The sequence below is a fragment of the Myzus persicae genome, unplaced genomic scaffold, assembly GCF_001856785.1.
Source record: "Myzus persicae strain clone G006 unplaced genomic scaffold, MPER_G0061.0, whole genome shotgun sequence".
Taxonomy (NCBI): domain Eukaryota; kingdom Metazoa; phylum Arthropoda; class Insecta; order Hemiptera; family Aphididae; genus Myzus; species Myzus persicae.
Genome location: NW_019102373.1, coordinates 177311 through 196450, shown reverse-complemented (window position 1 = coordinate 196450; position 19140 = coordinate 177311). Strand labels below are relative to the sequence as shown.

At 29.5% G+C, this 19140-nt stretch overlaps 1 protein-coding gene across 1 annotated transcript in view; it reads right to left on the bottom strand.

The window, feature by feature from the left end:
- LOC111031969 overlaps nt 1-19140 on the bottom strand; it is a 62783-nt gene that overhangs the window by 25997 nt on the left and 17646 nt on the right. Inside the window, exons 3-4 of the mRNA XM_022312121.1 lie at nt 13264-13391; nt 10381-10617 (exon numbers count right to left, since the gene is read on the bottom strand). Of these exons, the coding sequence (XP_022167813.1) occupies nt 10381-10617; nt 13264-13391 (365 nt within the window). The remainder of the gene's footprint in view (nt 1-10380; nt 10618-13263; nt 13392-19140) is intronic.

The following is a 19140-nucleotide window of genomic DNA, read 5'->3' as shown; positions in this document are numbered from 1 at the left end:
AAGTATATTTCTAAAAATATAAAAATAAGTATGGGGCTGTGAACTTGTGTGACTCCTGCTGCAGCGTTATTGTCTTCAGTTAGCGTTTTTTAATACAGAGTTTGAATAATGCGTAACAATGAATTCAATCTCAATACTTTTATTTTGCATTTGTTTGCATAATTTGACATTTTGTTTGTTTTTTTTTTAATGGTATTTTAAACATTTACATTAATTAATATTTATTTTTTTAATACGTCTGATACTTTTTATATTTTTTTAAACTTTGTATTTTGATGCATATTTTAAAAGTGTTAAATGCATATTTTAAACTACATATTTTATATTGAAAATTATTTTTTAAGGTACATTTACTATACATGGCGATTCACCAAGCATGCTTTTTATCATTTTTCTTCAATAATAATGCAGTTATTTATTACCTGATTTTAAGAATTGTAAACATACTCAAAGACCATATTTTCAAATTCTGAACATCTGTTTCATTTAAGGAGTGTTTTATGGCGTTACAAACTTCTGTTTTCAAATGAGTACCCTCTTTTTAAACTATAAATATTATTCAGTGGGTAATTTTTCTTCAACATTTTTAAGGGCTATAATAATTTAAGAAACTAATAATTAAGAAACTATTCATCCAAATTTTGAATAGTTATGCCTATTGGAATACGTATACTTATGTATACGTTAATATTTTCAAAAAATTATTCACTCAATAATTTGCAGTAAAAGAGGGAGTTCTCATTTGAAAAACAGAAGTTTGTATCGCCGCAGAACACTAATTAAGTAGTACAAAAAAATCCAAGAATTTGAAAAAATTATCTTTGAGTAGATATATTTAAAAATTCTAAAAATCAGAATTTGAATAGATTCATCATCAAAGGAAAAAATGGGGGAGATCATGCTTGGTAAATCACTCTGAATAGTAGATACATTAAATTCACAACCCAATTATTATAACGATCCCGTGCACACGACGCTGAGCACCCTGCAGCAACAATAATACCAGAGAGTCCCAACTATATTATTAATTCCGACCGACATAACGACGTTACTATCATTATTATTGTTTTGTTATTACCATCATCGTGGTATAAGATTAAGTCGTTCCGTTTGATGGCGATTGTTGAGTCAAATTACAGCACAACGAGTTCGTTGTATTATAATACCTACTTAGATCGGTTAGACACTGAACATGTGATTCGGCAATTCCCCATAAATGATCGACAATTTTATTTATATTTTGTATAATGTAATGTGTCAGTCGTCAATCAAAGCCGATTGTCATACCCTCGATCGATAGTTTTGATGGCAAATTGGCGACATGCGATATAAAATATACATATATGCATCTACCTAATCTCCTCTCGATCGAATTTCAGGTGAAAACCGGAGGTTTTAATATCAATTTCACCGGATGTCGATTCCTCTGTGCATTTATATATATTATGTTGATTCTGTCGGCCATCGATTTCATATACGCATATGAGTTGAAAAAACAACAAAATATTATATTATAAATATAATAGCTCAAATACTGGGGGTTATTACTTATTATATTTTCATAAAATCAAATAATATTGTTACTTTTTAAAATAGTGATATTAATAAATGAATCTATCAACTTTTATTTTATTTTTTTTTATTTTTGTTGATTTGTTTATGTTCAATTCTATACACGTGAAAACATAAATATATAAAAATATATTAAGATGCGCTTTAGTGAATATCGTGTAAAAAAATATTGTTAATATTGTAAGTTTTGAATGAAACCATCCACCACTGAAGCTAGTTGAACGTTTTGATGATATATATCGAAGACGATATCCATTATTTTCGGATTAGATTTAGATTTAGATCTCCACTATCCCAATGTAACGATCACATAAATAATCACAGAATTCGACCAGCCTCTCATCGTCAGTTTTTAATAAGATTGTATATTAAATAATAATATATGAGCCAGTGGAATCGACACGTAAAATAGTTCAGCGAAATCGATTTAATAAGAGTAGGTATGTGTAAGTAGTAAGAGTATATAAATACAGTCGTCTCTATAACTCAAATCTTAAGGGGAATAAAAATAAATTTGACGTAAGTATTTTTCTAGTAAGACCTCAAACACAACTTAAACATTATTCAAGAAAAAAGAAAAAAATTCTATTAATTAATTGTATTCGAAAAATTAACGACGTTCCAGACTCGACTGTAAAAGGTGTAATATTCCGGAGTGAACACTGCTTCAGCTGTAATAAAATAATTATTGTATCGGGAATGTTATACCTACATATGCATATGATATTATAGGAGAATATGATAGGAGAATGCGAGAATTATTTTAAAAAACGAGAACCGCCGCGCCGGCGCCTGTGCGCAGCGATCTTTGGCGGCCAAAAAACAAATCCAAACCGAATGATAATAATAATGCACAGAACACGCGTTGACACGCCAAACAAATATACAAACGACGACAGGAAGAATTTCGGCAGTATCGTGTACGATATAATATATGACGGTCGGTCGTGACGGGCGGCGTTGAGAGATTTACACACTGACAATCTTACCGTACGGATCGTTTGCTCCAGCGACGGGGCCGTGTCGTGTAAATGCGCTGTAATCTCGTGTTCGACGTGTAAAGCGTGATGACGGTTTAATAATATCGTATGAAATTTAATCCGCGAAAAACGATTTATTTACATGGGTTTCCGCTCGTCCTTTGGCGCACAACAACTCTTCTCAGTCATCCCGATGGTCGGCGAACATATTATTAATTGCGTCTTATTATTGTTATTATTATTATTACGATATTAGATGTATAATTATAATATTATTACAATGTGTGTTATACGAAGCGGTAACTCTCAGACGACGCCGGTGCCGATATTATAATATTATTGTAAAATATGATATCGCACCGGCCGCTCGCGCTACTGCGACGGCGTGACGCGCGTCATCCGAGGCGGCTTTCTGAGCGATGACGTCGCCTTCTTGGCCGGCCGTGTTCTAATCTTAGACCGCCACCGCCGTCCGGGCACTGTGGATCCCGCCGACTTAGAGCAGCGTGTCATCTCACACGTTACACAACGCGGTAATCGGTCAAAATATCCACGGTTTAAAATATAATATCCAAACCAAAATGTCCAAGGACAATATCGTAGAATACACATCCCGACTGTAAAAATATCCGAGGACAAAAATATTCAAATTTAAAAAATCAATCTTTGTCTTTTTCAATCAACACATTTACACAAACATTTTCAAATACTGCTATATTCTATATTGAGTTCATAAAACAAATTATAATTTTAAATGCTTACGAAATACTGTATTAAACGTGATCGTACCTATAGCTGTTCCACTTTTCTAATAAAGCGATTTGTTATCTATTGCAATAATAAAATAATAATATTTAAATTGAATTAAGAAACATTAAAAATTCTACATATTTTTACCATAAAACATTGAAACACATATTTTGTATTAATCTAGAGTCTAGACTCTAGATTAATTATGATATCTAGATTCTAGAGAATAAATATATACATTTTTTACAAATATAGATTTCATCAAGTCTTTAACTCTACGGGGGTTGTTACCTTTATAGTCATTGTATCCACACATCACACATTTATATATATCATGAGCTTCTTGAGCTTTGATAATACCTATTCAATTATTGTTATTTATTATTAACTTAGAGTTATATAATATAACTATCTAAAATATCAACAACATCAAAAAGTCTGTTACACAATGTAGGTTTATAAGGTATTTTGGTTTGGGTATTTTAGCTTGGATATCTTGACATATAATCGTAGTACGTGTACAATGGTTTTATCATAATTTATAATAATGGCGATGGTGCGATCACCGATGTTATGTTAGATGCTAGATAGGTAGGTGCCTATCATACTGTATAATATACAGTGAAGTTGGCGCTTCCTACTTTGGCCGTTCAAAATGTGCCAATATTTTGTAAATTAATTTGCAAATAATTGAATATCACTAATATATTACAAAATAAAAAATATTTTAAATACTATATTATTTTTCAAATACAACATGTAAAATTTGCAAAAAAAATTTAACTAATTGGCAATTAATTTTCAGAATATTGGCATATTTTTAAAATCAATTAAACAAAGTCAGTTTGCCAACTTTGCGAACATCGATTATGTATTTAAATATTTCGTGTATCACTACTTAGGTGAACTATTAAACTGTTATTAGATTAGGTTAGGTTAATAGTTATAGGTATAGTTTACCTATACCTCATAATTACCAATTAATTTTATAAACCTTTTTTTTTGGAAATCGTATTTTCCAGTTTTTTTTATCGTCTCTACTATGTGTTTATACTTAATACTGATAGATATTCCGTATTTGTATGTGTAGTAGAAAAATGCAAATGTGTAGTATGACTAAGAATATAGAAAAGGTAGGTAAGTATTGCCATGATTGCTTTAAAATTTGTCAACAAATGTTCAAATGTTACCGTACCTGCTTACCTCTTCACAGCTTCTCCTCTATCAATGAAAAGAAAAAGTGTGTGGAGAGGCCTTTTTTTAAAAAGAAAATAGAAACTTCAGCAATGGCAGCCCAAACTTGGACTCTCATACATTATATTTTTATAATATATTATTACCTATAAGTGCCTAAACTCTATCCACCCGAGTACCTGACCAAACACAAACGAAAGTAAATTTAATCATTTTAATCATTTTGCCACAGAGTGCACTGATTTTGTAACGTATATGAAATAAAAATATATACTTTTGACCTAACGCGGGGATAAACTGAAACAAAAACAACCTTTTAAACAAAGGTTGATGAAGTGAAAAAAGATCACGGTTGGTTTGATTTAATAAATATAAAAATCTGGAATGTCAAAATGCCACCTTTTCATTATGTATGAATGTATGATAGATATTAAACAGATCAACGCTATTGACAAGTATACAAATATGTGATGATAATTGTAAAGGTTAATACTGTCATCTATATTCTATAGAATAGGTACTACCAACATATATTATTGTTATAGTAATATACTAGCATGGGCAAAAACAAGTTAAACAGTTAATGTTAAATTAAAAGTTTTTTTAACTTTTTATATTAATTTTTTTAATTATTACTTATGATATATATTGTATACACATTTACTTTTTATTATTTTAAGCCATATAACTGGCTATTAATGTAATATGAAATAAATAACTAAACAAAAGTTAGTAAGTTGATTGCAAGTTTCCGTATAACTTTTAACTCAAATGAGTTTAAAAAATTTGGATAATTACTATCTTTAACTTTTTTAAATGTTCTCTATCGACCTAACTTAATTCAATGAAAAATTATCATTAACTTGTCCTGGCTCCCTGATAAAAAGCACCCACCAAGCAGTTCAAGTTTTTAACAATATAATTGAATAACTGAAATGTTTTCTTTAAATGTTTTAATTTTTTATAATAATATTTGTAAAATAGTTTTCTTACCATTTTTAAGCATTAAAAATGTTGTAGTTATAAGGGCGCTATACACTCACTTACGTTGTATCAGTCTTATAAATACATGACATAATAATAAAAGTACCTTCTGATTAATCCATTTAACTCTATTACGTTTAATATTAAAGGGAATTGACTAATCATAATTTCAAAATGTTCATAACTTTAAAATTGAATTTTATTTCAAATTTTATTTGAATCACTATATGATATAATTACTTCTAAATTTGATAATGGTATTAATTCACTCTAATATTAAACATTAACAGAGTTAAATGGGTTATTCTGAATGCGTATACATTTTTTTATGTTGTGCGTTTGTATCAGACGGAGACAACGCTATCAGACGAAGACCGCGCATGCGCTAGTGTTGAGTAGTCTCGTATAGGTTAATATCGTTAATATTCTTCATCTTGGCAGACCACTCTTAGTCGACTGTAGTCATCTGTAGGTACCTCACTGATCGATCACAGTATCACATATCACGCCTCACTATCAAGACACACCTCGGACAATGATAGGGACATAATATTGCCAGACCACTTGCGCTCGGCAACACTGCTCTAAACAGTTTAGATATTATATGCCCCAAGATATTATAATATCCAAGTTCAAAACATTACGTGCTAAATAATGTATTATAAATATGATATTATAAGCTATAATACACACTCCAAGTCGCGGGGTTTTAGCGAGTTTTCTACCCGCGTTCGGTTGAACGTGCTCGGAAACCTAAACAGGTCGGTCACCGCCGTCTTCGTCTCCGGCGGGGGCGACTATAAATACACGAGAGCTAAAAAGAAAACGACGGTGCTCGTAAAACAGAATCAGCCGGAAAGGATAACAGCATAAACATTCCTCGCCGGTATACGACCCCCCACCCTTCCCTTCCCCGACGCTACGAATTCGACATGTATCCTACTCCTGTCGAAAACTCTGGGAAATATTTGGCTTTTCGACAAATAAGATATTGCATGTTTGGTTTTATGATTTCTACCTATATATGCTGTTAAAAAAGTCATTCGTTTACGTTTACACACACACACACACGCAAAAAAAGTTCTTTTAACCACACCGATCGTCGAGTCCTAAAGTCCTTATAATAAAAATAACACTATATTACAATCGATTTTCTTTATTTTATACGGTGTTTTGATCAATATTAAAATATTCCTTAATGTCCATAAAAAGTAATCTGCGAAAGACTTTAAAAAAAATATTACTGTAAATTATAATATTAAATAGTAAGACTATTTTTTTAGGAGGAAGCTTTTATCATTTATTTGTATTAATACAGTGAAACTTTTCTATTACGAATATTTAGGCTACATTATACTTAACCACAAAAATAATTCTTAGAATAGGGAATTTTTCTAAATAGAATTAAATAAATTTGGTCTGGCTCTCAGAAATAGTCCTTTAAACAGACAATTTTATTAAATTGAATTCATTACATGGAAGTTTCACTGTATCATCTTGATAATATACATGACAATTAATTTTAGATTTAGATGAAATAAGATTTAAAATTTGAAACTTGTTTTTTTTTTTGCAGTCAATAAACATTTCACTGATCTCATTGTATTGAAATAAATGCCTGGCAGCGAGCAAAACATTTTACGAGGGGCAGTGCCAGTAAATTGACTATTTGAAACTTACAAGGAAATTCAAAATATTTCTTACTCTGTAAAGTTAATTTCATCAATTGCAGTCATTTAAGAACACATAAATCTGCGGTCTACAGATACTTTAATAGTTTTCTTTTATATACTGTTTATATTTTATTTAATATATGTATGTTCATTCTTCTAATTTAAATATATGATGTTCGCGTACATAAATATAACTTAATTTATTCATTAACATTATGTGTTACTATTTATTAACAATAAAAAATTATAAAGTGTACAGTGATTTTATAATTTGTATTAACTTTAACTATAGTAGCCAATATCCCTGTAGGAAATGTTTCTTATTTTTTTTAATACAATTTATTATTTTATACAGTACCAATACACTTTTGTTATTATTTTATGTGAAAGATTGAAGTAAAAAATAATTTGATAAGTTTTGAATGAAATTGAATGAAATGTTGAATGCATTTTCAGGAGATGAAATATATATACATATATACATGCATAATGCTTCATAATACTTTCTCCTCAAAGTATTGTAATGAAATGATTTTATAAAAATAATAATGGTAGTCGTAACTTGTAAAATAACATTAATTTAAAAGTAAACGGTAATTGTTACTATGTTAGGTTAGCCGGAAAGTAGTGAAAATATAAAACAGTATGAAATTGGGCTATTACACATTTTTTTCATTATTTTAATGCAAATATTAATTATACATGTTTATTTTATAACGTTTTTTTACAGACAGTTTTTTTATTTTTGTTTACAAAGTGGATGGTTATAAATTGTTTTATATTATAAGACAATTTAACCGTCAGTTGTTAAAATGTTAAGTATTTCCTGGGTAGTTTTTTTAGCAAAAGTTTTTTTAAGTAGGAAAGTTAATTTAAATGTTTGATTTTTATTTAATTTTAGTGAATACTTTTTCAAGAATATAAGTTATAGGTAACGTAATTATTGAAAAATTCTATTATTTTGATAATTTATAATTTCATAACAAGCTATAGATATTATTTTATTCAACAAAGACAAACATGACACTAAACAGTTAGATACATGAACCAATTTCTTTTTTCTGTTTAACGATCAAGAAAAAAAATGTGTTTAAGTTGTGGTACTTAATATTACTATAGAAGTAAATACCAACAGCAATATTTTAAGGAAAAAGCTGGGGGTACTGAAGTCAATTTTTTTTTCGGTTGGTCCTTCATAAATAGCATAAATTATGAGGGTAATTATTTTAAACTTTGGATGCTAATCACTTCCAAGTAGCCAGTAAGGTTTTTAAACATCATGAAATTTTTTTTTTGGAAATATTTCATGAAAGTCATATCAAATTAATTTTAATTTAAAAACATAGTATGTAGTGCAGTAAATATCACTATTTAGTTCAATCTTAAGTTTAAAATGTTATGGAAATATTGCTTACATCGCACATTATATAAATTACATAATAATTATCTATATTTTATGTATATCCCCCAACGTCGTGTTTCGAAATTCAATTAATATAATAATTAATATAATCACTAATCAGGTATGAATTCAGTCCGACCATTTAGTGACGATTTTATGAAGTATATCAACAAGTAAAGGTTAAAAGTTTCAAGTTTGAAATATTTCAAAGTGAAAATTGCGTGTGAAATATTTCATACTCATAACCCTACTACCCAGTTCTTTTTCCAATTTGGGTGTATTAGGTAATTATTAATATTTAATATACTTAATGAAGTAATTTTGCAATAACATTGACTGTACATAAGTTACAATAATATTATCAGCTAAGTATGTATATATTAATTAATTAATATACAATTTAGTATTGATTGTACGTATTATATTATAAAATTAGATACATATATGATATACATTGTTGAATTCAGTTAACTTAAATACACTCAATATCCTATATGGTTAGGATATGTTTTATATATATTTACTCAATAATTTATATACTGAATTTGTAGTATTTATAATAATATGGTAATATCCAGTAGTAGGCACTCATTTATCTTGAGCCCTCTTCCCCCCTCAATTTTTGTCACTACATTTAATTTGTATTAAATTTACCATTTGTTTTATTTTAAAACTGCTAGATCAAAGGATAATGGGTGAATTTTGGTCAGTTTATGGATACATATTATTATTAAATCAAAGCTTTTATTTTTAACCATTGTTATTCTAACTTAAAACATGCATAGTATTGTGGTAATTATTGACAGTGTATCTTATTGAAGTTTACCAGTTCGCCTAGGCCAATTCGGGGACACAACAATAAGAAAACCAATCCATTTTCAATATTTCAATATGTCACATTACGACACGGATTGGGCACACGGTTGTTGTTTAATGAACTTAAGTGGCGAAGAAACTCACAATAATTTATAGCAATATGTCAATTTAGTGAATATAATATATTAGTATACTCCATGCCAAATGTTTATGATATTTAGTAGGAAATAAATTATGCTGAATAGTGTTATAATAAAGTCTACATAATATTTGTAATATATAATGATTTATGGGATAAACACCAACGCGATACATTTACGTGAGCAGAGTAAAAGTATTCATTTTACTCGATAAATTGTTTTTTACCCGCCCACCACAGAAACCAGCATTTTAGTCGGTTCCATTGCATGGTGTCACAAGTACCTAGGTATAGGTATACGTAATCGGTAGGTGCCTAAAGCAGGAGGACGATAATTATAATACTTTTCTTCCTTTTTTTTTACATATTATATTTCATTAATATACAGGATGTCCAATGCCATAATAGTTTTTGTAGTTCTCTGACAAATGAGCTGTATGTTATTAAAATGAACTTTTCTTTACCAGCATTTTGGACCAAACTCTAAAGAGTAAACCGGTATTTCTAAATAGTATACATGCTAAAATTATAATGGTTTAAATGTTGATATATTTACATTAATGTTACTATATTATAATTTGTTATCTTTAATATTATCAACATAAACGCAAAGCCGACGATTTTAATGTTTTTTTTTCTTCAAACAAAATGAAAAAAAAAATTATGTAATTTAACGGTTGTGGATGTAAAGTAATGATTTTCCAAAATCATAAGAACTATTGAAATAGAATAAAGTTATTGGTGGGGAAATGAGTAAGCCGTTTCATCCGGAAAATCTATAGTTAGTAAATTCGTATTATAGTGCACTATGGTTTTGTTATAACTGTTTAAGGCAAGTCCGTAAAAGCGTATAATAATATGACATCCTACCGGAGAGCTTGAGTTTTGTGGCTCGACGTTTTCACCGGCACCTTTTAGGACCTCGCCGGGTCCCAGGTTAAGTCGCTGATCGCCATCATCGCCGTCCTCTTCGACTACAGTCTCCAACACAGCCACTGTGGCTACTGTCATCGTATCAGTAGCTGCTTCCGTCGGTTCTCCTGAGGTCACTACTTCGCTGTCATCGTTATCGTCGTCGTTTTCGTCGTCGTCAAATTCTTCGTATTCCTGTAAAAAACATCCATGAACGATATTATGACTTAACCATTACCACTTTTTCCGGTTTATCCACTGCCCAAGTCTATCCATTTAAATAGTATAAAAAATCCCAAGATTGAAATTATAATCTTTAGGTTTATTTAAAAATATTAAAAAAATCAAAATTTGAATAACTGATTATTGAAGAAAAATGGAGTAAGCATGCATGGTGGATCATCACCCTTTAAGGGGTTTTAACTTGTTACGATCCCTACTCTTGGCTATTAAGAAGACAGATAGTCACTGACGGTCACTAACCTGGTAACAGAAATAGGGTATACTGCGTGTTTTTTGTAACTGCGTAGAAACCTTTGCAATTTGCAATAATATTCATTATTATAAATTGTTATTATAGTATCTCGTGGGAAAAAAAATAATTATACCTACTCAAACCGTTAGATAGCGCGCACATACCTGTATATCTTTACATTAACTATCTATTACAGAATCTAATTATATTATGTATTAGAATGCGAAGAAAATATAATTTAAAAACCGATTACTTAATGTAATAACATTATATTTACCTATATTGATTAGTAATACTTGAACGGTAGTAAAAAATGTATTTATTACCTATACAGATAATAAATTGATGCAAAGCAATACCTACGCCGGAAAGTGTATGCAATCGATAGAGTGCTATAATTTCTTTACTCAGATAGTGTTATGAATGAAAAGACCCTTGAAAAAAACTGTAACTCGTATTTTATGGAATGTCTGTATAATAGTTAATATTAGAACAATAAGTGTGTTGGCATTTGAAAGTTAATGGACAAGTCAAGTCGTTACATTAACATCCCCTTCGAAATTAGCCAAATTAAAAAAGAAATAACTCAGTTTTAGCTAAACAATTTTTTATCTACAAAATAAACCTTATGGTCTTTGAATGAAAAGTACTTCCTGTATAACGTCATATTTGTATTATATTTTTAAATTCTAAAAAGTGTAGATTCGTTTTTTTTTTATTTCAAACCAAAAGTTTAATAAAATGATTATTCGTTAGTCCATCGAATATATTTAGTTGGTATTGGCCCATATCTATATTTAAAACTATGAATAAATAGCTTTATTTATAAAGTTTGATAGTTTTTTTTAATTGCATGTAAGGTATATGTATATTGTATAATGTAAACAAATATATAGGATTTTTGCCAATGAATATAAATCATAACGATGTGAGTCAAATATTTTCTGGAACTTATTACTCATTTTTATAACAGTCAATAAAATACATATAACCATCGTACCTAGACACACGCACAGGTATCGACCTAGATACTCATCATTCGCCAACTTCAAATGGTTAGCATAAATTGTTAATTCTCAGTTAATATGTTTATGATTTATTGTTTACTACAATAATTTATTAGTTGATAAATAAAAATCGTGTAGTAAATACTACTCATACAATAAAAACAAATTCATTAAAAACTCCTAATTTTTATATTTATATTATATCCCTGTTTAATTTTACTCTCGTGATTTACGTTTATCATTTATTTGTACCCTTTTTTTTAGGCATAAATTAGACATTTATTATTGCATTTTATATGATTATTATACTTGTCTTGAATTCAAAAATCTCAACACAACAACTATAATGTTGTTTTTATAGTATATTTCAATAATGAATCGTAAATTCAATCTCACTACTCACTTTTTAAAAGACATTATTAAGACTCCGCAGTATATATTTTAATACTCGTATAAGAAGATAATGGTGGCATAAATCAACTTTGTGTAACCAACAGAAAGATAGCTTTGAGCTTGAAATAAGATCTATTAACTAAAACGAATATAATGATAAAAAGCTCTCACGAGAATTCCAAAGGTTGTCGTTTTGTAAGGAAATATAAAAGAATTTTATGTAATTTCATCATAATTAATGTTTACTTACTTTCTTATATTTATTATGAACATAAGGCATAAATACGCTGCAGTTGTCGTACCTTTACCTCTACTATATTGCAATAGGTACCTAGTGTATATAATTATAATAAATGTGATTAAAATAAAAATAATTAAAACGATGAATTATCATATCTATTGAAACTTAATACTATACAGCCAACAGCCGTGACATAAAAAAAAATATGAAGACTAAAAAAAGAATTTAAAGAAAAAAGTAGTTGCAATGAATAGATATTATACTCTTGGCCTTTAGGACTTAGGAAAAAGATATGATATTAAATTGTTATTATTTATTAAGTATGGTTATTATTTTTGTTAAGGTTGGGGGTCCATCGGAGGAAAATTAAAAAAAAAACTGAACTCTAAGTCCTAACCCATTGTTGTAAACGTTGTACTGATATAGTAACTGATAAAACTTAGAGGTATTATTATTATTACTAATATAATTGTTACTACAATCGTTATTATAACTGTATGATAAGACACACGTTTTTTGTATTAAGTTTTTGGGTGTGTGTGCAATTTATTATATTTTATTGCTTGAGTCTCATTAACACAGTTTATAAAAATTAGAAAAAGACAATATTTGTTTATTTTTTATTGTTCATCAAATCACCAAGACACCAACAGAACATAATATAATTATTTTGTTCTACTGCCTACACTTAATACATTATTTAGTTCGTAAACGTATAACTTCACCTCTTCGTTTTCCGATTGTTCTCTGCTTTTTACGTAATTTTCCAATCGTTCATATTCTTCTCTTAAATTCCATATCTCCCTCTTAAGTTGTTCGTTTTCCCGACGTAGCTTTTTTATGTAATTTTGCCCTGTAAAAAAAAATTAACAAGCAAAATTTTATGTTTTTTTCTAAAATTTTAAGTTTTAAATAATGATCAACACATCACACATGTAAGCATAACAGAAATAATTTATATTATTTATTGAATATTATATTGGTACATAAAAACTTTGTTTTGTAAATTATTTTGTACAATAAAAACCATTTTTATGTCACTTTCAATGTTGTTGACTATATTAATAAATAATAGTAATGAAACATTGAACAGTATTAAATAAGTTTATATTTATTCATGTAAACTTTATATTTCAGATTTACTTTTTCAATAAAAATAGGTTTTTTTTCTGTCGAATAATGTCCCACCAAATGTTAAAAGCAATATCGTCCACCATAACAGCTGGTATACTATGTTTTCAGCTCATTCAAATAACAACCCACGCAAGAAACTCTGTTTTTTTACAGTCGATTGATTTTATTTTTAAAGTACTTGTATATATTCTAAATTTTTTTATATAAAATGTGTTATTCCAACGATAAAATATACTGTACGAGCATAAATAATAATATTTCCTTATTCCACAATGTTTTCGGAAATCTAACTTCATCGAGATATACCAATAAATATTATTATATTATGAGGATTTATTTGCTATCTTATACATCGAAGTACCTATCGATTGTATTCTATTAGTTATTGTATGCATAATATAATCTTATGAGAGTGAGTCTTATTCTTCATTTACAAGATATTTTTATTTAAAATAATATGTTTAATAAAAATAATAATTAAAAAACTATAAAAATGTTCAACAATTTAATAATCAATTCGCAAAATATCAAGATAATACTAGATAATCGAATCACGGTAAGATAAAAATAATACACCTAATTTATATTGATAATAATTAGTAAATTTCAGATTGTAATTATAATCACTACCAGGAGCTGACTAATACATTTTGGTCCAGAGTGCAAAATTAATTTTTTTTTAACCTACTAAAATTAGGAAAAAGTTAAATACATGAAATTAAATTTGGACACAGGGTGCTACTTGTTTATAGCTCCCTAGGCTAGTCTGAATTGGCGTCCTATGACGATAAAAACTTCTGTTTTTAAAATGAGAACACCCCCTTTTTAATGTACTCTTATTATTTAGTGGCTTTTTTTTGAAAATTGTTATGCATCTACCTAGCTAGGTAATTTAAAATTCTAATGTGTAGATTTTCAGTTCTTAAAATGTTCGTATTAGAGATAATACTCTGGTCTCTGAGTGTCATAATTTATTATAATCATAGTCCTTAAAAATGATTAAATAACTAGATCTAATATCGGATATTGTATTTATTATACTTGGATCATTTTTATAAATTGTAAATATTAATAGATTAATATAAATTACTAAAATATGTTCAAATTACTATAGCCTCCATATCTTCCAAAATCATTACCTAGGTACTATCTATAATATTATTGTTACGACACACAATTAAATAAACTAAGAATTACTCTTTCGAATTTTGATTTTAATATTTCAAAATTTTCAGAAAAACTATCCTTTAGATAATTTACAGTTGAAAAGAGAGGTTGGTAGTTGAAAAACAGATGATACTCGTCTGTATATCTACAGGACACACCTTCAGAAGTACAATAAATCTCAAGAATTTAACTGCATTACTGTAATAGAAAAGGGGTGAGCTCTCTTGGTGAATAACCCTGTATAATAATGTATTTCCATGGAGTGTATAATATTTATACTTATTATTATGGTGTCGTTGGTTGCTTACTAGTGGTTACACTGACGACTATATCAATTTTTATTTTTCATAATAATTTAATATTTATTTATTTATTTTTATTATTATTCGTGTTTTCTTGGGCGATATAAATTTAATAACACATGGATTTACAGTGATTTGTGTTCATTTATTGTTTGGTTTGACCCATTGGCCCCGAATTATATTATGTATAGCGTATACGAAAGATTTATATATGGGGCGAAGAATATAGCAGAATGGCACTCGCCCTAAAATATTCAACTTTTTATTCGCATATTTTTATTGAAATAGCTGAAAAGTCTGTATATTTTGTGTGATTTTATATAATTTTTTTGAGGAACTAAGCTACTCAGATTACTTTACTTGCTACTTACCATGTAGGTCATAGAGTATGAAAATAAACATTTTTTTTTCAACACAAACACTCCGAGGCAGTCTGCAAGTTTTGGTACTACAGGTTAAACCTTATATTACATTATTACCGTCGTATACCTAACTTGTAAAGATTTTTGACAAAATCCGTACAATTATATAGAGGATATCAATGACAAGTGATGTTCCAAATATTTATAAAATATTGAATAAATTAGGTTTTAGCCATTATGTTAATCTGCTAATAAAGTATTTTTGTATCATATTATTATTATTGTATTATACCCAGCGGATATGTAAATTGTATGAGGGTGACATACCCTAATGTTTTGGTGGTAGGTGGGTGAGTGAAGAATTAATAACAATTTAATATTGTTAAATTATTATATTATGTAATAACCAAAGCGGCATCGACGGAGCATGACATTGCATAATAAACAATATAGGTAGTTAGTATGATTGGAATAATATAATAATTATAATTTATATCTACACCGGTCAGTATTATCGATTGGACTACAATTATTTTAACAGATTAAAAATATATTTCTTTAATCTGTATAAATATAACAAATGCGGATGTACCTGAGACAACGAAGTGTTTTAAAATTTAAATAAATACTATTAACAGTCAGCTTCATTGTTATATTCTATATTATTGTGTTGGTCTTGATTCTATAAACTATTATTTATACTGCTGTGGCTTGTGTGGGGCTGATGTGCGCATCGCGTATCCGTTTATTATGGCGCATGGAAAATATAATAATGTTTAGGCGTTCGGTGCTATATACAGCCGAAAACAATAATATTGAGTGAGTTGAGTTGTGAAAGTGTTGTTTTGCTTACAAATTCGACTGCAATGTTTACGAACATAAATTATCATAACAATATTACGTGTATATTATATATGTCCATATAAATACTAGGAAACAATACAATAATCGGATGATAAAATATTAAGCCATCGAAATAGTGATAAAACTACATTTGCAGGTAGTGAATAAGAAATAATATTTATGGAAAAATTGAAATATAAAAACTGCATTAGGTTATGTTTCTTGGTCATTATAAATCAGTGAGCCACTAACCTTATACAGTTATACCCGTAAGGTTGTGTCTCTTTAAACTATTATAAAATAATGCGCATAACGTAATATTGATGTGCAAAACATATTTTACAAAACAAGCCGAACATTCTTGCAGCAACTGTGTTAGTGCAGTTAATTCTCAGAAATTTTTTTCGTTGGGATAGTCTTCAATATTATTTAATGACCGAAAAAAATTAAATTATGAAGAATTAATTCTCTAGTGGAAAAGGGGATTGTCAAACTTCACTCACTTCGAATTGTACCAGATACGTATTGCAGTTTTTAGTTATTACTCTTATTTTTATTGACGTTATTGTTTTTATAATTATTATTATTCATAGTAAGTAAGCATAATATAAGTGTTAATATTTTTCAAAATATCTTTATATATGTATTGATGCATTTTTAATCAATTGGAGGGGACGAAAAAAGCATTATTGAACAAAATTTGGTTTTAGATATAAGTGCTGGTTACGATTTTCCCCTCTTTTGAAGAAAGATATATTACGCCTCTTCAGACTGAGGGTTTCTTAACCCCCGCCTTAACATCCCTCGAAATCTCGTTTTGACGAGGATTTAATATTCGTATTGGGATTTGATCGGTGGTACGGTTATGCGTATGACACATTTTTAAAACCATGTTTATATTGTACTTTTTTTTATCATCGAAAGTTTATTTTTTGATGCCGGTTGAAGATGACCTTTTTCTGCGGATAGTATAGGCTTTTTTTACATCGTCAGCTATTGGAAAAGCCACTGTACATAGTACATATCATATTAGTGTGAGTGAACATATCGATACGTTTTGTGTAATATTATATCAAGCACTAGCTGGTAAGTGGATTAATACCGTTTTAGTCTCCCGTTCTATGCGTAACAGTTTGCCGAATCTATAGATACTGAGTCGCATGAACAGTTCAGTATGGATTACAGTAGTATCGAAATAAGCGGTTTCTGATACATCAGGGTGTGACAAAAATTATCATGTGTGGCTCGCTGATAGGTTCAAAGGCAATTTCAGTCTTGGGAGATTTCCCTGTGGCCTTCAGGCATATAGGCATCTGCACCATTCATCTGGAAGGTTAGACGAACGGTGGCTGTAAAAATTAATTCATATCAAATATTCGGGATTCATTATATAAATTTGAACTTGACATTGAATAAACTATAATAATTAATAAATTATAGTCACTTCGATAGTTTAATACTCCCCTCTCTCTTAACTGTTGAGAGTCGTAACTTTTAAAAGTTCCGTAGCTCTTAGTTACTTCAGTGGATAACTTATCACTCCCAAATTTTATACAGACACTGGCGTAACTTGAATATATTGACAAGAAATGTGTAGTAGACGAAAAAATTAACTTCAGCCTGAAATCATTTTCCCAAGTCACCCCTGGGCCCCTCGACTGTGGACGATGCTTCACACATCGTCATCCGCAACCGCAGAAATACACCGCTACACACAATCGAATGTGAGCATTTGCTCCATGGACTCAACAATTGCCTCCATAAGTATCAAATGGTACAGAATTTCATGTATAACTGCATGGCAAAAATGCCCCCCTTAAAATCGCAATTGCTCCCTTCCCTGACAATTTGGTCTGGCTACGGGCCTGGTCGAGCGCTATTTATTTTAATTTTCGACGGCGGAAGAACATTTACCGTAGTGTCGACGATTACTCGTAAGAGGCGGCGGACGTGAAAATGTCATAGCTCGTCGCCCGAGACTGCACAGCTATATAGGAGCTCGCGATGATTATTTTGGCAAACGATCACACGATTTTTTGCGGTTCACACTTATATAATAATATAATATATTATAATAATAATATGTATATTTGCAGCACGCGCGACCAATCGACCGAACGCCTCCACCGGCCCCGCAAACGTCGCGTGACGCCGATTCGCGCGTTGTCCCACCGTGACATATGTTATTAGGTACACACTTTACACGCGTCCAGATAGCTATTGTACCGCACCATTAATAATAATATTAATTGTAATTATTTTGGTTTATGTGTGTGTTATTCGCGTCTACCGCGGTTCATATAATTATAAATTATAATATAATATCATATTATTATTATATTATTTTGTCGGCCGTGGCACATACATTATTCTTAAGTATTATATTATGCAGTTTACAGTGTTGTGACATTTTGACAACTTACTGTCGTCGACGAGCGATCCACGGTCTATATTAGGGATATAAATGTGGCAAACCGTGTACGAATTTTATCAGGCCCGTGACAGGAAATGTATTTTTTAAATACTAACTTTAATTTAATTTTCTGATTTTACCTTCATTTTTTTTTTTGAACAAACATGTACATACACAATTGTGCCCTAACCCTTCCCTCCAATGACTTCTTACATTCCTAGAGTGGCCCTCAGAAAATATTGATTGGTTAAGGTCCCTGGTATATACGATCTGTTTAATACCTACCAATAATACTATTGTGAAATACAGTGCCGTTATGTATGATATTAATATTAACAATTCATTTTCACATATTATAGTGATGTATTATCCGAGAACTTG